The sequence below is a fragment of the Apis cerana genome, linkage group LG4 (genome assembly GCF_029169275.1).
Source record: "Apis cerana isolate GH-2021 linkage group LG4, AcerK_1.0, whole genome shotgun sequence".
In the NCBI taxonomy this organism is placed as follows: domain Eukaryota; kingdom Metazoa; phylum Arthropoda; class Insecta; order Hymenoptera; family Apidae; genus Apis; species Apis cerana.
In genome coordinates this window covers 4,996,836-5,014,921 of record NC_083855.1, presented here as the reverse complement: position 1 = coordinate 5,014,921, position 18,086 = coordinate 4,996,836, and the positions used below count along the sequence as shown (strand labels likewise).

The 18,086-nt window shown below is 38.8% G+C and overlaps 4 protein-coding genes across 4 annotated transcripts; 1 reads left to right on the top strand and 3 right to left on the bottom strand.

Annotated features, from left to right (window-relative positions):
* Nucleotides 1-145: 145 nt before the first annotated feature.
* Nucleotides 146-6,444, top strand: LOC108000069 (vitellogenin). Its single transcript, NM_001328484.1, is given in 7 exon segments — nucleotides 146-203; nucleotides 561-1,279; nucleotides 1,453-2,355; nucleotides 2,433-3,480; nucleotides 3,593-5,215; nucleotides 5,278-5,708; nucleotides 5,780-6,444. Coding segments are annotated over 7 exon segments (5,310 nt in total). The 5' UTR covers nucleotides 146-172; the 3' UTR covers nucleotides 6,335-6,444.
* Nucleotides 5,991-7,938, bottom strand: LOC108000076 (uncharacterized). The gene is made up of 3 exons (XM_062073674.1): nucleotides 7,619-7,938; nucleotides 7,404-7,485; nucleotides 5,991-7,330 (listed from the first exon to the last, which is right to left on the bottom strand). The coding sequence occupies exons 1-3, from the start codon at nucleotides 7,792-7,794 to the stop codon at nucleotides 6,980-6,982; spliced, it is 609 nt and encodes a 202-aa protein (XP_061929658.1). The 5' UTR covers nucleotides 7,795-7,938; the 3' UTR covers nucleotides 5,991-6,979.
* Nucleotides 7,939-9,035: 1,097 nt separating this feature from the next.
* On the bottom strand, nucleotides 9,036-12,139 carry LOC107999710 (uncharacterized). The gene is made up of 4 exons (XM_017059710.3): nucleotides 10,942-12,139; nucleotides 10,093-10,309; nucleotides 9,871-10,026; nucleotides 9,036-9,241 (listed from the first exon to the last, which is right to left on the bottom strand). Exons 1-4 carry the CDS (start codon nucleotides 11,109-11,111, stop codon nucleotides 9,110-9,112), a joined length of 675 nt encoding a protein of 224 aa, XP_016915199.1. The 5' UTR covers nucleotides 11,112-12,139; the 3' UTR covers nucleotides 9,036-9,109.
* Nucleotides 11,224-18,033, bottom strand: LOC108000181 (glutamyl aminopeptidase-like). Its single transcript, XM_017060398.3, has 16 exons — nucleotides 17,642-18,033; nucleotides 17,308-17,555; nucleotides 17,080-17,227; nucleotides 16,744-17,014; nucleotides 16,151-16,416; nucleotides 15,924-16,058; nucleotides 15,480-15,763; nucleotides 15,073-15,161; nucleotides 14,881-15,008; nucleotides 14,607-14,807; nucleotides 14,427-14,506; nucleotides 13,736-13,884; nucleotides 13,532-13,664; nucleotides 13,088-13,201; nucleotides 12,887-12,995; nucleotides 11,224-12,682 (listed from the first exon to the last, which is right to left on the bottom strand). Exons 1-16 carry the CDS (start codon nucleotides 17,876-17,878, stop codon nucleotides 12,533-12,535), a joined length of 2,742 nt encoding a protein of 913 aa, XP_016915887.1. The 5' UTR covers nucleotides 17,879-18,033; the 3' UTR covers nucleotides 11,224-12,532.
* Between the last annotated feature and the right edge of the window lie 53 nt (nucleotides 18,034-18,086).

Sequence of the window (18,086 nt, the reverse complement as noted above, 5' to 3'; positions counted from 1 at the left end):
ACATGCTAGAAACGAGCGGAGAGATAAAATAAAAAAGATAAAATAAAAAAAAATAGACATAATAACGTGTTTCAATCTAGCAAAAGAGAAAAATGCTGATTTAGCATAAATAAGATATAAATTGCTAAGCCGAATCAAATGCATCGTTACTTTCTCGAAAGTTGTCTTCAACATGTGGCTACTTCTAACGTTTTTACTGTTTGGTAAGAAAATTCTCATCTCAAACCATTCCATTCTTCCATCCTGCTGATTGATACTTTAGATCCATATCGTTTCACTAAATTTGAAATTAAAAATATTTTATCACCGATACCGCAATAGAATAATATTAGAAACAATAGAAAGAAATTTTCGTATCTCAAGAGTTAAACGATTCCTACCAATCAATCTTCCTTCGAATTCCACGAACACGAATCGAATAAAAACCCCCAATAATTTAGAATTTTAAAGAAAGACAAATTTGTTTTCTCGGCATATAATAATAATCTTTCATCTTTAAACGTTCCACCTTCTTCGATACCGAAAAAACTTTAACCGTTCTCTTTCCCGTTCTCCAACAGCGGGAACAGTTTCAGCCGACTCCGAGCACAGTTGGAAAGTCGGGAATGAGTACACGTATCTCGTTCGAAGTCGCACATTGACCAGTTTGGGCGATCTGTCGGACGTGCATACCGGTATTCTGATAAAGGCGTTGCTCACCGTACAGGCGAAGGATTCGAACGTGCTTGATGCCAAAGTGTGGAATGGCCAGTATGCTCGTATCCAGCAGTCCATGCCCGATGGATGGGAAACGGAGATCTCCGACCAAATGTTGGAGCTTCGTGACCTGCCTATTTCCGGCAAACCGTTCCAAATCAGGATGAAACATGGCTTGATCAGGGATCTGATCGTGGATCGCGACGTTCCCACCTGGGAGGTGAACCTACTCAAGAGCATCGTTGCCCAATTGCAAGTGGACACTCAAGGTAACAACGCCATCAGGATGAACAGCATGCAAGTTCCGACCGACAACGACCCGTACGCTTCGTTCAAAGCCATGGAGGACTCCATGGGAGGGAAATGCGAGGTTCTCTACGATATAGCGCCTTTGTCGGACTTCGTGATCCACAGATCGCCGGAATTGGTGCCGATGCCGACGTTGAAGGGCGATGGACACCACATGGAGATCATCAAGACCAAGAACTTCGACAACTGCGATCAAAGAATAAATTATCATTTCGGTACGATGGCCAACTCGAGGTGGGAACCTGGAACAAATAAGAATGGAAAGTTCTTCTCGGTGAGTTTGGAAGAGGAATCGAATTGACAATTCTTGTTGAAAGTTGGAAGTTCTAAAATTTAGAGATCTTTCAGATTTTGAATTGAATATTCGAATAGTTTTAAAAATCCTGAAGGAAAAATGGAGATCGAAACCGATCTTTTGACCTTTAAACGTAACTTTCGTTGTTCCAGAGATCTTCAACGAGCAGAATCGTTATCTCAGGAAGCCTGAAACATTTCACCATCCAATCGTCGGTGACTACGAGCAAGATGATAGTCAGCCCTAGACTCTACGATCATCAAAACGGATTGGTGCTCGGCAAAATGAACCTGACTTTAGCAAAGATGGAGAAAATGTCCAAACCTCTGCCCACGGTTAACAATCCAGAATCAACTGGCAATTTGGTCTACATCTACAACAATCCTTTCTCGGATGTCGAGGAGCGCAGAGTCAGTAAAACTGCCATGAATTCCAACCAGATCGCTTCGGAGAACTCTCTCAGCTCGAGCGAAGAAAAATTGAAGCAGGATATTCTGAGCCTCCGAACTGGTATGACCAGTTCCAGCTCGTCCAGCATTTCCAGCAGCGAGGAGAACGATTTTTGGCTGCCTAAACCCACTTTGGAGGACGCTCCTCAGAATCCTCTGTTGCCCAACTTCATCGGGTACAAAGGGAAACACATTGGAAAATCCGGCAAAGTAGACGTAATAAACGCTGCCAAGGAGCTTATCTCCCAAATTGCCAACGAGCTTGAGGATGCGAGCAACATCCCCGTTCACGCAACCCTCGAGAAATTCACGATCCTTTGCAATTTGTTGCGCACCATGAACAGGAAGCAGATGAACGAGTTGGAAAACAACATGCAGATCTCGCCCAACGAGTTGAAGCCGAACGACAAGTCTCAGGTTGTCAAGCAGAATACATGGACGGTGTTCAGAGACGCCATTACCCAAACTGGAACGGGACCTGCCTTCTTGACCATCAAGGAATGGATCGAAAGGGGGAATATCAGAAGCATGGAGGCAGCGAACATCATGAGCAAGCTTCCGAAAACTGTTCGCACGCCGACTGACAGTTACATCAGATCCTTCTTCGTGAGTAGTGTCCGACACGAACGATCGATTTGCACAAATTTCACAAATTTTACAATATTTTCTTAATATTTTCCTAGGAACTGTTGCAAAATCCTAAAGTGACCAACGAAGAATTCCTCAACACCGCGGCCACTGTATCGTTCAGCGAGATAATCCACAACGCCCAAGTGGACAAGAGAAAGATTCACAATAACTATCCAGTCCACACGTTCGGTCGTCTCGCGTCGAAACACGACAACAGCCTCTACGAGGAGTACATACCATTCCTGGAACGCGAGCTGAGGAAAGCCTATCAAGAGAAGAACGGCCCAAGGATCCAGACCTACATCATGGCTCTGGGCTTGATCGGGGAACCCAAGATTCTGTCCGTATTCGAGCCATATCTGGAAGGGAAACAGCAAATGACCGTGTTCCAGAGGACGTTGATGGTCAGCGCTTTGGGCAAATTAACCGAAACGAATCCGAAATTGGCACGCTCGGTCCTGTACAAGATTTATCTGAACACGATGGAGAGCCACGAAGTCCGTTGCACCGCGGTCTTCCTTCTGATGAAGACCAATCCTCCGTTGAGCATGTTGCAACGAATGGCGGAATTCACCAAGTTGGACATGAACAGACAGGTGAACTCGGCCGTGAAATCGACCCTCCAAAGTTTGATGAAGCTGAAGAGCCCCGAATGGAAAGATCTCGCGAAGAAAGCTAGAAGCGTGAATCATCTTCTCACGCATCACGAATACGACTACGAACTCTCTCGGGGATACATCGACGAGAAGATTTTGGAGAACCAGAACATCATCACCCACATGATCCTCAATTATGTGGGAAGCGAAGATAGCATGATCCCGCGCATCTTCTATCTTACCTGGTATTCCTCCTACGGCGACATAAAAGTACCTTCCACCGAAGTGCTAGCCATGATCTCGAGCGTGAAATCTTTCATAGAGTTGACCCTGAGGAGCGTGAAGGATCGAGAAACGATTATTTCGGCGGCCGAGAAGATCGCTGAGGAGTTGAAAATTGTCCCCGAAGAGCTCGTTCCTCTGGAAGGAAACTTCATGATAAACAATAAATATTCCTTGAAATACTTCCCCTTCGATAAGCACACTCTCGATAAATTACCCACGTGTAAGTATATATACATCTTCCTTTTTTTTTATCTATTAAATTTTAATAAAAAGACTTTTCAATCAGAAATTTCCATCCACGAAATTTAAGAGAGATTCGTCTATCGTTTCAGTGATCTCCAATTACGTAGAGGCTGTAAAGGAAGGAAAGTTCATGAACGTCAATATGTTGGAAAGCTATGACACAGTGCACAGTTTCCCTACCGAAACTGGCCTACCATTCGTGTACACGTTCAACGTTCTAAAGTTGACGAAGGCAAGCGGAACTGTCCAGAGTCAGATCAATCCCAACTTCGCTTTCATCGCGAATTCGAACGTTCGCCTGATCTTTTCGAAGAAACTCCAAGGGAGAGTAGGTTTCGTCACACCGTTCGAGCATCGACACTTCATCTCCGGCATCGACTCGAACCTCCATGTTTACGCCCCACTGAAAATATCCCTGGACATGAACACGCCTAAGGGCAACATGCAATGGAAGGTCTGGCCGATGAAGGGTGAGGAGAAGTCGAGACTGTTCCATTACAGCGTCGTTCCATACGTGTCCAACCACGATATTCTGAATCTTCGTCCTCTTTCGATGGAGAAGGGAACTCGACCGATAATCCCCGACGACAACACATCCCTCGCCCTTCCAAATAACGATGGACCGTTCAGGCTCAACGTCGAAACTGGTGAAACTAACGAGGATTTGTGGGAACTGGTCGATACCGAGAAATTGATCGATCATCTCGTCTTACCCTGGACCATGGACAATGAAAGATACTTAAAGATGGACATGTACATGAATTTGGAGGAGGAGCAGAAAGATCCTGTGGTATTCTCCATCTCTTACGATAGCAAGGTGATGACGTCTGACACGGATTCAGGGAACTGGACACCGAAAATGACGGCGGTCGAGCCGACGGACAAGCAGGCGAACAGCAAAACTCGTAGGCAAGAAATGATGAAGGAAGCGGGAAGGGGTATCAAATCAGCGAAATCGTACGTGGTGGACGTCCGTATGCACATTCCTGGCGAGTCGGAAAGCGAGACAGTTCTCACCTTCGCCTGGTCGGACAGCAACGTGGAGAGAAAGGGGCGATTGCTCGGTTTCGGGCGCATCGAAATGCCGAGGAACAACGTGAATTACGAGGTTTGCATTGGCTCTCAGACCATGATCTCGCCGGAAACTCTTCTGTCCTACGACGAGAAGATGGACGAGAAGCCGAAGATAGATTTCAACATGGATATCCGTTACGGGAAGAACTGCGGCAACGGCGAGCGGATCGATGTGAACGGTAAAGTTAGCCAGAGCCAGAGGCTTAAGGAGTTGACCAGGGCTACGTCCATAATCAAGGATTGCGTGGAGGAGATGAAACGGGGGAACAAGATATTGAGAACGTGTCAAAAAGCTATCATACTGTCCATGTTGCTCGACGAACTGGACATCTCGATGGAGGTCCCCTCCGACACCCTTATAGCCCTTTACTCCCAGGGCCTCATTAGCTTGAGCGAGTTCGACAATTTGGATGTTAGCGTGGATCTCTCGAATCCCAAAAATGCCGGCAAGAAGAAGATCGACATGAGGGCTAAACTGAACGAGTACCTGGACAAGGCCGACGTGGTTGTCAATACGCCCATCATGGATGCACATTTCAAGGACGTGAGATTGTCCGACTTTGGATTCGCCGTTGAGGACATTTTGGACACTGCCGACGAGGACCTGTTGATTAACAATATATTCTACGAGGAAGAAAGTAAGTTTTTTTTTTTTGATCGAATCGAATCATCTCGAGGCTCATCGTTAATTTAATTCAAGCTTCCTGTATGCTGGACAAAACCCGTGCCCAGACGTTCGACGGCAAGGAGTATCCTCTCAGATTGGGCTCCTGCTGGCACACTGTCATGACAACGTATCCGAAGATCAACCCGGACAATCACAACGAGAAACTTCACATTCCCAAGGACAGAAGCGTGAGCATCCTCAGCCGGGAGAACGAGGCCGGACAGAAGGAGGTGAAGATACTGCTTGGAAACGACAATATCAAGTTTGTACCTGCGACGACGGGCCAGGTGGAAGTGTTCGTGAATGGAGACAAAATCGTGATATCCAGGAACAAAGCTTATCAGAAAATGGAAGAAAACGAAGTCATTTTCGAAATCTACAAGATCGGTGATAGATTTATCGGTCTGACGTCTGACAAATTTGACGTATCCCTGGCTCTGGACGGAGAGCGCGTCATGATCAAGGTAATTATGAAATTTCGAAATCGTTCTCGTTGCTAACGAATAATGAATTTAAAATTTGAATTCATTCACAGGCGTTTGAAGATTATCGCTACTCCGTTCGCGGTCTTTGCGGCAATTTCGACCACGACTCGACCAACGACTTCATGGGACCCAAGAACTGCCTATTCAGAAAGCCAGAACACTTCATAGCCAGCTACGCTTTGATCAATAACCAGTGCGAGGGCGACTCGTTGAACGTGGCGAAATCTCTTCAGGATCATGATTGCATCCGACAGGAGAAGACCCGGCAGAGCAACGTGATCAGCGACAGCGAATCGGGACGATCGGACACCGAGATGTCGACCTGGGGCCACCAAAATGTTAACAAACATTGCATGATTCACAGAACCCAGGTAAAGGAGACCGACGACAAGATCTGCTTCACCATGCGTCCAGTAGTCTCTTGCGCGTCTGGTTGCACGGCCGTCGAGACGAAATTGAAACCGTACAAGTTCCACTGCATGGAGAAGAACGAGGCCGCGATGAAGCTGAAAAAGAGAATCGAGAAGGGCGCCAATCCTGATCTCAGTCAGAAACCTGTTTCTATCACCGAGGACTTGAACGTTCCTCTCGTCTGCAAGGCTTAACTCGAAATGTTAACTCGAAATGTAACTTTGCCGCTTTGTTTCGTTTAGAATAATTAAAAGTAGTTTTATAGCAGGTTATTTACTTTAATAAAATTCACTGTTTTCAATAATCTTTTGAATCCTTTCTTTCGTTTCTCTTTATTTTTTTTTTTTTAATTCTTTAGCATCGAGCGATCCATTGATGAATGATAATCATAATATCAATGTGTCATCTGAAAAAAATTAGCTAACAACATTGAAAATAACTCAAGATCGTGAATAAATAACGATTGCGCGTAAATCTGGATCGTAAAAGTATCGATCACTTGAGTTTCAATTTTAGTTCCATTTGTTTTTCGAGGTTTGTCGTATTTCATCGAATATATCGTATTGATTGATCGTGAAAGTATTTAAGAACACAATTATGTCGAAGAATCGTGAACGGGGCATTTCAAGTGTAAGTGGTTCAAATGACAATCCATTTTCTCGATTTTCTCAAGAAGCAAGTCTTCCTTGACGTAACAAGCCCCCTGCTCGAATTCTTTTCTTAAGGAACACGTTTTCTTCTGTTCTTTCTTCTTCTTCACATTCGAATCACAGTCGTACGTTTCTTCCAAAGCAGTTAATATGCGCATATGGTTCACTTTTCGCATACTCTTCTCATGTTCATCGTAAGGCTCGCCTAAATTTACCACACGGCCAATGGAATATCGAACGAAATTTAATATTTCCTTTCAATTTATTACTTCTGTATAGCGGCATCGCTTCCGCCTCCAGCCTTTTTTGAATTTCACGAATCTCCTTCTCGCATTTCTCGTAATAGGTGCCGCGTAGAATGAACGATGGTTTCTCATCGATTTGACATTTCTGACATTTCTCCTTTGGTTTTAATTTTTTATTGCGTATATAATGTTTATACTGCAAGCATTTCAGCATCGCCTCGATAAAAGTGAACTTGGTATTGTCAATTTTCGTGATCACGCCTGGCCGGCACGCAGTTCTCAACAAATGGTGAAGCTGTGAACACGAAACGGAACGGGACAACGAAATTTGATTTCCAATCAAATAATTTTTATCGTTTCAAATTTACCTTGAACAGAATGAAAAGTATCCATTGCATAGACTCCTCTTCCATTATTTTATGAACGTATTCGATTTCCTTGTTTCTGAATCTAAACGATAAAATATTTCCAATTTTTAATATTTTAATATTTCATTTGTCTTATATTTCGTGGATATATAATATGAAATTCAAAAGTCGAAGAAACATGATTAGAATTTTCATATATTTTTAAATAAAGAAACCTCTTCATGCTGTTCACAGTTTTCTCGTTCTTTTCGTATACTTCGTTCAACCAACAATGCATCTTTTTAATGTCGAGCACAGTTTTCCTCAGCCAATAACCGCGCCAAAACGCTTGAATCTTGATCGCCATCTTGTCATAATATTCCTGCCACATTTGATGAACACTTTGAATCATGCATTGCTCGAAAATGATCCTTGCACAATAGCCCCGCCAATGACGTTGAATGATGATAGCGCTCTCGTGCAGCAATCGAAGATGATTTCTAGTGAGAATGCCGCGGATCCAAGCCTGCACTGCCCACCCAAAATCCAATTGAACCGAATTGTAACATCGGAAAAACGATATCCTAATTTCAATCGAACAAAGAAATAGAGAATTCGCGTTTAAAGGGAAAAATTTTTCATAGAGAATCATAATTCATATATATATATATATATTTCTTCGATACTTTATTGCATATAAACTCTACAATGTTTCAAGATGTTCGAAATAATTCTAGCAATTTTTCTATTTTCTATTGTAAATCGAAATATATATATATTTATACTATATTTTATTCTAGATTTTTAAATCTAGATCAATTCAGTATAACAGAGGAATAACGTGCAAATTAGGAATAATCCAAATTTTCTCTCAGTTCACTAAATAATATATTAAAATCAATGTATTTCCAGGTGAGAATCTTGCAATGTGGATCAAGAAGCGAAAAACAACAACGGAGGAGTCATGGATGACTCGTAGGATCGATGTGTCGTGATCTTGACCTTAAATAATCGATATCTCACGGACTGGTTACGGTTACAACACTAGAAGCTTTATTATTAGCGAGGTTCGCCGTTCAGATAAGAACGATAAACTCGGGCAGAAATTGTCGTTATCGTAGGCTGGGGTTATCTTATTCGCAAGTCGTTCTCAGGGATCTCAAAGGATTCCTGGAAAAACTTTTCCTAGGAATTCCTCTATCCAAGTTATCTCGAACAAGTCTCATTAACCTGTATCCTTCGTGCAGCGATGAAATACAAATATCTGGTCGCTTCTGCCACGTTCTCTTTTCGTCTGATGTCGTCTTCGAATTGAACGAAATCTATCATTAATTCATTCACCGATGCCATTTTCGATGAGTTTCGTTTTAATAAGATTCGGGAAATTATTATTGTAATGGAGGAATCTAATGTCGTTTGTAATTGTACGACATGTGATTGTGAACTTTGCTACGATTGCTTTCAATTTATTTATTTTTTTTAATTAATAAAACAATCTTCACGGAAAAGATTTTTAAATAAAATAAAATTGAGGAAAATGTGTCCGTCATTCGAGATTAAAATCTTCGTCATGTATTTGTGTTGATATGGATTCGATGATTCTACGCGACGGTTCAAGAAGAAATATGTATAAGAAAGTCAGAAAACGGTATATTTTTCTGGCTAATAAATTATTTATTTTCTTGTATATCTTAGAAAATCTTATGCGTTACGTTTATAACAATTTTTCAGAGAATCCCTACGTAGAGTAGAAACACGAAGAGGGTCGTGGAAAGAAACATAAACGTCACCGTCATCGCCGCCATAATGGCGTTCTTCCTCTTCTTGTTCGTTCTTGCCAATACGTGAAAATCCTTTGACTGTACAGAGTAAGAAAAAGGGAGAAAAATTCTTAGCAATGTATCAAAATCTAATTTTCAGATTCGGTTTCAAAAACTTTAACCCAAGCATTATTTATGCAAATTACTCCTCCTTACTCTTTATTTCGATTAAAACTTTGAAAGTTTCGAGTTTTCATAAAAACAACAGGAACAACAACAACAACAAAAATATTAAGAAAACTCGAAACTTTTCCAAATTGAATTTCGAAAATTGTTCAATTGTGAAAATTGTTAATCTTTTTTCTGCAAGACAGATTGAAGAATAAATGGATAGAGAGGGAAAATAATTCGAAAGGGATTTTTAATTATATAAAGGTAAGTTTAGAAGCGTGAAGGATCGTGGTTAATCGAGGTTCGATACAGAAGCAATTAATATTCGTATCGTTTCAACGCGTATAAATATAAAAGAGCGTAATCTCGACCCGCATTACCTACGGGGAAATAAATCGATTCGCGGGGTCGTACTCGTGGACGCGTTATTGATCGATGGGGTCGTTTCAATGAATATTTTTCACGGTGCCGATCTAATTATGCACCTTCGTTACACGTTTTATTTATACAGTATCGAAGTCGATCAAACTGATATTTGATATCGCAACCCGATTTACCATAATTTGCAAGCTCTGAGTCTTTCGAACGAGTTCGTCGAGTCTCTCGCCTCTGTCGATCAATTTCTGAACCCCGTCCATCAAAATTTCACGAATTTCCGCCAGTTCTCCTTCCAATCTTGGAATCACGTCGGTATTATGTTGATTGTATTCATCCTGAAACGTATGATTCAACATTTGATATTTTGTCGAACGGAGTGTCTTCAACGATTCACTACGTACTACTATCTTTTTCAGAGGTTTCGAGAGATCGATGATAGTCAAACTGGTTAGATCTCTCGTCAGATCGGCCAGAATAGGAAGCTCCTTGTAAATGCTTCTCAACCTCTCCAGAAATACCTGGGAACAGGACTCCAACTTGGCTGCTGACGAAGGGCAATCCGGTTTCAGGGTCAAGCAGGCGTAATGAAGTTCACCGATGAGCACGTGCACCGTGTACCTGTGGAGAAATGATATTTTCCAAGATTTCAGAAATCTTTATCGAGGATTTTTTTTATCAAATGTTATTCTAGATGAGATAGAGATGAAGCAAGAGGAAAGTAGATTTGTCTATTTGTAACGATTTTATGGAATTAAAAAAAAAAGAAAGCGCTCATGAAACTATTATTTTAACTTGATATTAGAAGAAAAAAAGTAGCACTAAGTATATTTTTTAATTTTTTGTCTTCGCTCCACGGAACTTAAATCCATACAAATTTTACAATCGCGTGTAAAACTCAAAACTCGTTAACGATAAGCAATTTAACATCGCATTAATTATTCACATTAGACACATAAAAAGATCGCAATGTACACGATGCCTATTTAACGAGCACGATAAATTCAAAAAATATATTTACCCGTGCGCAAACATTCTTTGTACTCTTTATCGTCCAACGTTATATTCGAAACTTTTTTTCTCGCCACCGATTATCTCCGAGAGAGAACGTCAACACATTCGAAGTTTCCATTCCCCCGAACAATAATAATTCTTTCATTCGAGCATTCGAATAATAAAATTCTCTATTTCAATATCAAATATTCAAAAAACGAAATTCTTGAAAATCGTGCGATTCAAATTATCGCGCTTACTTGCCCCGATCGAAGCTGATCTTGTCATTCTCCACCGACTTTAGTCCATCGACCGTGCTCAAAGCGATCTCCCTGTAAGCTGGATCCTGCTTCACCGGGTAATCGGCCACGATTTTGCATCCCGATTTCTCCCAGAACGCCACCAACGCATAATGCACCGTTCTATTCATCCTCTTTTCCCCCGGCTATTTATTCTCGGAATCAGAATAAAAGTATTTCCAATATTCGAAGCATCAATTACCAGCGAAAATGGTATGGCGAGGAACGAAACTCGACTCGCCCTTTCTTCTTTTTCTTTCTCTTTTTCCACCTCGATCGATTCAGTCCACAATTGTTCGAGATGATTGATCCCCGATGCTTCCGAAAAATCGTCGCTCGTTGACTTTTGTAGACGCAAGACGGTGCACTCGTGTCGTTGAATACGGAGGATCATTCACTGGAATGTTTGCATCGGCTATCGACGATGACTCCTCCTCCTCTCTCTCTCTCTCTGCTTGTTTACCAGGTCGGTTTGTATCGGCAATGAAAGAAATTTCGATAATGGCCGATAACGAAGTCGTCTCGTGAGGAGAACAACGCCTTCTTTCTTTCTTTCTACGATTAGATACGACACGCCTATAGCAACGAAGGGGAAGTTCGTTGTGAAGAGAGAGATGGGCATCAATTGATCCCTGGATCGGTTTTGACAAAATTGATTTGAGGATATGTTGAAATTATTTGTATTTAATGCCAATTTATTTTTTATTCTTGGAATATTCGTGTTACATAAAATACGACAAATTCATCAAAGACAATGTTATAATCGACAAAATTATCGAAAGGAAGTACATTGGAATAGAAAATTTATTTTTTAATGTATTCTTTAAACGTATATTTTCAATGATTACTTATTTAATTGGAAAGATAATATTTTAAAAGTAGATTACAAAAATACGTTTAAAGAAGAAAGAAATTAAAATTTGGAGCCTTAGTAGCGCGTTAAGAAATTAATTTTACCGTCGTTTGAAAATTAAATCTAGAAGATTACAAGGCGAATTTCTTCGAAAAATAATTATAACAATTTTGATTTCTTTTTTTAATTCGTTACTAATACATACGAATTTTACGTTTCCAGAACGTTTACAGTTCTGAAAAAAATCTCTATAAACTATTATTTGTTTAAAGCAAACATTTTTAGCCACACAGAGAACTATTCGTGACTACGAATGGGCATAGAAAATTAAACGAGTTTTAAATTCTGCGTGACAAAATGATTACGAGTATACTTATGACGAATTGCGAGTAGTGTTATATAAATTGTTTATATATCTACATTAAATATCTGCATGGAAGATAGAAAGCAAAAAGATTAATCGATTTTTTTTCTCGCGAAAATTAATTAATCTCAACTTGGAAAATAGATAGAAGGCATTATCTTGTTTACGAATTTATACTAGAACGTATTGTTGATCGAATTGAAATTATTACAAAAAAGATATCTGCTTCGTATCTTTTAACCGATCGAGAAACATCAATCCATCAACTGATGGATCACATTGGCCGATAAATAGATTCCAAAATATATTTGATATAGATGGAAAAGAAAAAGAAATTAATTGAATCCACGAGAGAGCAGCCATTGCTCGATCATTTGCATATTGGTATCCATCCAATCGATATTGTTTTCTATATCTTCGATAGTGTTTCTCTTCATGCTCATGGTTATTTTTAAATCATTTTTTTTCAAAAAGAATCTTCTTGCCTAGAAATAATAATTTTTCTTTTTGGGGATGATACAGTTTTAATTAAAAAAACATCGAAAATTGTGTAATTTATATAAATTATTCTTTACTTGAATTTTTAGAATTTCGAATTTTCCAGTCATAGATATTTTTTGAATATCAAAGATTTTCGAGATATAGAGTTCTAACAAATTTCATGTATCCTTTCACAAAAATGATCTTACCTCCTCTAATTTTTTACGATCCTTGAACAAAGATAAGATTCCACAAGTAAGTTTTCCTAAAATATAATCGTTCGTATTGTATTTTTCACGTAGCTTCATCCAGTTTTCTCTACAAGAAAATTTAATATTTGTTGATTTACACTAATTTAAATAATGAAAATTCAACAAAAGCTCTCTTCCACCCGAAAATTCATCAGTTACTTTACGAAATTCCAGGCGACATCCAATCCCATGGGATTCAAGGCAATCTTCATCAGTAACGTGGCAAAATCTTGCTTACGAATGAATTTCTCGTCCAATGCTTGCGTGAGATATCTAAAATCGAAGAGAAAAATCGAAGAATTTATCATTTCTACTAAGAAAAATATTAACTTGGAAATCGATTTGAAAATTTTAAATAAAAAAAAGGGAAAATCACGAATCACAAAAGCGATTGACAATTCAAAGATTTCATACGTTCCATAACGTTCCTTCGACTCTGTCTGTATTCACGCATTCGCCTATAAATTTATATTCGAGAAGCTCCATAAATCTGATGCGGCTTCGACAAATTGGACAACGATACGCGACAAAATAACAGAAAGGCCTTCAATAGTCGAAGGAAAGTTGTTGGAAATTAGTTCGTGAATCAATCGCCTGACGAACCGTTTAAGAATATCTTTGTCCAGAACTCCAGTCAATCCGATCATCATACGTTCCTTTTCCTGTACGTCTTGCTCCATTTTTAATCGTTGCGACATATTCTTGTATATCGATGCAACGTCGCGCGTAAACAGGCCTATTCGTTCGACATTACTGTATATAAAACGACAAAAAGAAAAAATATTTTGCCAAATTATGCTATCTCACCGTACGAATACACGATAGATCGAATATCGACTGGCAATGGTTCGTGGTTCACGTTCTGCAGAAAACTCTTCAACCATTTTCCGGCTTTCTCGAGACAGTCCTCGTGGCCCACGCTGCAAGCTGCGTTCAATATCAATACACGAAATTCTCTTGAAACGAACGGAAAGACAAGATTTTCTTAATGGATGGCTTTTCGTAAAAGTATGTAAGAAGAGGAAATATGTGAGAGAGATTGTCTGAAAAAATTCTTTTTGGATTTTTAGTATACGGATATCCTTGTTCTTTTCTTTTTCTTGTGATTTTATTTTTCTATAATGAAAATTATAATGTTAATGAATTGGAAATCTGTAATAAAATCAATATTGGATTACAATTGGCGATTTTACAATGGAATTCAGTTCAGTAAGAAGTTTGAGTTGTTAAATATAATAATGTTTTACAAATCATCAAGCGTGCAAACAATGAAAAGAACTTTTGGAGAGGTTTTTTAATAAAAAATAAAATAATTCTTCTTATTATTACGTTTTGAGATCGATGTACGAAAAGAATTCGTGAAATTGGATGATATTAAAGAAATATTTACGAATTTCTTTTACGAAAGATAATTACGTACATAGATAACAAAAATGATCTCTTCTCGTTCTCGAAAATAATTAAAAGATTTCCTGTTATCACGCAAACTTGAACTAACCTTTCTTTAAACGAATCCTCTAAATGAAAATTCCACTTGATTTTGCGATAAATATTGTCGATTAGATTCTTCGCGTATGACTAGGAAATTTATAACAGAAAAATATAAATGATTGTTACGATTATAACTTTATTTCTATATATATATATATATATATATTTTTTTCTTTCTCCACGTTACTTGGAAACATTTAAGCAGATGTGTTCCTGCAAGCAATCTGTTCATCTGGTTGAACCATTCCACAGTAACGGCCCACGGTTGATAAGCATTTTCTTTCACTAGATAAGAAGTTAGATTCATGACTATAAAGTAATTCAAATCAGTTTCCGCTAAAAGAAAAGCATCGTGCAACAAATCCGCCCTGTCTATGGCGTTCAAAGCCTGAAATCGTTTCAACGTGAAATCAGAAGCTGAAAAAACTCTCAGAATTATAAAAAGTAATTCTGACGCATACTAAATGATTGTCTGATAGTAATTTGCTGAATGTATTCCAGGCATCTTCCGTGTAATTCACAATGTAATAACCGATCGAATTGTGATTCATTTTGATCCAATCCACCGATCTTCCTAGCGATAATTCCGCTGCAATTTGGAGCGTAACGTTAAAAAATTGGGGATGAAAATTCGTTACGTGTGCTATTATTACCGCAAGAATAATTAGCGAGAAACCAATCCAACTTGATTTTATCTTTTTGTCTACTCGTCACGTATTTAATGGGAATGGTCCAGCCTGTACTAAACAAAAATGAAAAATTTCACGAATATTTTAATCCTTCTCATAATTGTTTTCTGATCAGATCGAAATTTGAGCAGATCTTGAAACTCTCGAAACATCGAACGATTTGTTTTTTCTTTTCTCTATTCATCTTCGAGATTCTTTCTCAGAGATTCTCCAAGCATTTGATTTTCGACGTTTCGAACGTCTCATTTCTAAGTTTTCTTATCTTATTTTTTTACTTTTTACTATCTTTTCGTTTAACATCACTTTAATATTTTTTTTTTGACTCTTCATCTTTTTCCTTTTCAAGATCGTTATTCACTTTTTATACGTACTCGATCGTTTCATTGAGTCGTCTGCTCGTCACGAAGCGTCGTCGAAGCAGTTGGAAATCCGCTTTGTTTCGGCGGACGTTGACCACCGGAAATCCGGGGAATCTCATCCATCGAGAGACGAAATCTATGATATCGATAGCGGAGTGCGTATTGTTCGCCAGGATATCGAAGAATTCTCGAGAATCAGCATTACGAAACTGATAGGTTTTCAGATACTTTCCGACAGCAGAAAACAAGCTGGCATTGCCAATAGCGTCCTCGAGCATCCTAATCACCGACGCAGCCTACCATTCAACCAACCACAATTGCTGTACTTTCTTTGTCTTCCCTCCGTGCCACTCTTTGACATTAATTTCATCATCAAATTCAATCTTTCCAAATAATCTACTTCTTCTTGCAAGAATTTTCATTCTCTACGAACGGTAACCTCTTTTCTCAACGTACCTTTTGATAAGTCACCGGATCGAATAGCTCTTCTATCTCCTCTGGATCCTCGATCCGCTTCACGATAGGGCGAGCACGCAGTTTCACATCGTGTTTCATAGAGACGTATTTAGTGTACAACGGGAAGGAATCCATCTGATGAGAAAGAAGATAGATTTAAAGTTACGGATACGTGAAATTTATTTTAATCAACGATACGAAGATCTATTCAAGAGATGAATGATGACCAGATTCCAATCGGGGAACAATGAATCAATGGCCAGATGCTCCATGTAAGTGGCGAATCCTTCGTTCAACCATAGATCGTCCCACCATTTCATGGTAACCAAATTGCCGAACCACATATGGGCCAATTCATGAGCGATCGTCAAGCTTACGCTTCTTGTATTGATGCAAGAGCTGTTTTCGCTATGAAGTAGCTCCGTTTCACGAAACGTGATCAAACCCCAATTCTCCATTGCGCCGGCCGTGAAATCAGGTATGGCGATGAGATCTGAGATCGGAGATGAATAACAGAATAATTATTCGAAATTGCTATCATTTGAGATAAATTGGTGTCGGTCTATTTTCTGAAAATTGCCAGTATTGGAAATAAATGAGCCAGAAATAAATGAAGGCCGCAGGGGAGAAACTTGATAAGCTTATTTTTATCGTTTCTCTGTCTTTCTACGTCATCTGGTAAAATAAAAGAGAATGTTTTAATATAGGGAATGTACATGGGAAAATTTAATTTCAAGTTTCAAGATAGAACATTGGGGAAAATATAATTCTAATTTCAAGCTATAAAATTGTAAGATCGATGAGTCGATTCTTTAATTACCAAGCTTTGGTAGGGGATAATCGATCTGAAACGTGTCTAGGAAGTACTTCATCGTTCTAACTGTGATGTTCAAGGCGAATCCCACTTTATGCTTGAACATAGGCCTCACGCAAATAGTTATTGGTATTTCATTTCCGTTTAAAAGTTCCATATTGGTTCCTACGCAATCGAAGTCACTCACGAGAAAACCAACGAGATAAGTGGACATTGGTGGTGTGGGATCGAAATGTGCGATTGCTTTGTCTTCCTCATCTTTTATCGCCTCTATTTTCTAAGAAAAGTGCGCGCAATCGTTGCATATTTTCAATAATAAACTGGCTTCAGTGATTCGATTACCTTAAGAGGCATATTCGAGTGTGCATGATACAAAAACATTTTCGTGAAAATGATATTAATAACGAAAATGGCTTTGAAATTTGGCTCGTCGAAGCAAGGGAACGCAGTTCTGGCGTAAAGTGGTTCGAATTGCGACACCGCTAATTTTCTGCGCAAAATAGAAAATCCGAATTATCTATTTCGATGATTTATCCGAATATTATACATGTATATATCAAACTCTTTTACCTAATTGATTTATCAAAGTAAGTGCTTAAGTAAAATCCGGTCATTTTTTGGGTCAGATTACCGGTGAAATCCAGTTTCAAAAAGTATCGTCCCTCGGAGATATTTCTATAAGTCTTGATCATCAACATTTCGCGTTTCATCAACTTAATGATAGATTCTATTTGAATTTCTGTCTCCGGTTTTTCTATGTACAATTTAGTCGACGATATGGTTAAATCCTTCGAGTGTAAAATGATGTAACTTCGATTCTTTAAAAAGAAAAAAAAAATTCAAATTTTTACAAATAATATTTTACGTATAATCACATTTTGTTTATAATATCAAAATTACTAACATTTAATAATTCGAGATCTATATGAACGTTACCATGAAATTCATTTTTATCAAAATCAGGCGAAATCGTAATCACATATTTCTTGGGAATTACATCTTCCGGGAGACGTTTCTCGATTTCCATAGACTCATTGTAATGTGGACTTAAATTATTGAGAGGAACCTCGGCGTTGATCGCACGAAGATCTTTCGTCTTCATTAAGACTATTGTAATTAAGATAAATGGCCAGCTGGTCATTTCCAGAACAAAGATTCTTTGTTTCAACCACACGATTTCTTTATCGTGTTACGAAGTTTAAATTATTGAAAAACGAATCTTTTTTTTTTTTCTGCTCACTGAAGTCTCAACTATGCAAATCACTTAATCTCTTCTTCATAAGATTGAAAGATTATTGATTCGAAATATACGTTGAATATTATTTTCATTCAAAGGAAACTGGATGATT

Excerpts from the sequence above, each read along its gene's own strand:
- LOC108000076 (XM_062073674.1), bottom strand. The coding sequence starts at position 7,794 with ATGATTCAAAGTGTTCATCAAATGTGGCAGGAATATTATGACAAGATG. Across the intron at positions 7,486-7,618 it reads ACTGTGAACAGCATGAAGAG|ATTCAGAAACAAGGAAATCG; the intron begins GTTTCTTTATTT and ends TTTATCGTTTAG. Across the intron at positions 7,331-7,403 it reads TACTTTTCATTCTGTTCAAG|CTTCACCATTTGTTGAGAAC; the intron begins GTAAATTTGAAA and ends TCGTGTTCACAG.
- LOC107999710 (XM_017059710.3), bottom strand. The coding sequence starts at position 11,111 with ATGAATAGAACGGTGCATTATGCGTTGGTGGCGTTCTGGGAGAAATCG. Across the intron at positions 10,310-10,941 it reads ATCAGCTTCGATCGGGGCAA|GTACACGGTGCACGTGCTCA; the intron begins GTAAGCGCGATA and ends ATTTCTCCACAG. Across the intron at positions 9,242-9,870 it reads CTCAGAGCTTGCAAATTATG|TCAAAGGATTTTCACGTATT; the intron begins GTAAATCGGGTT and ends TACTCTGTACAG.
- LOC108000181 (XM_017060398.3), bottom strand. The coding sequence starts at position 17,878 with ATGACCAGCTGGCCATTTATCTTAATTACAATAGTCTTAATGAAGACG. Across the intron at positions 17,556-17,641 it reads TAGATCTCGAATTATTAAAT|AATCGAAGTTACATCATTTT; the intron begins GTTAGTAATTTT and ends TTCTTTTTAAAG. Across the intron at positions 17,228-17,307 it reads TACTTTGATAAATCAATTAG|AAAATTAGCGGTGTCGCAAT; the intron begins GTAAAAGAGTTT and ends TATTTTGCGCAG.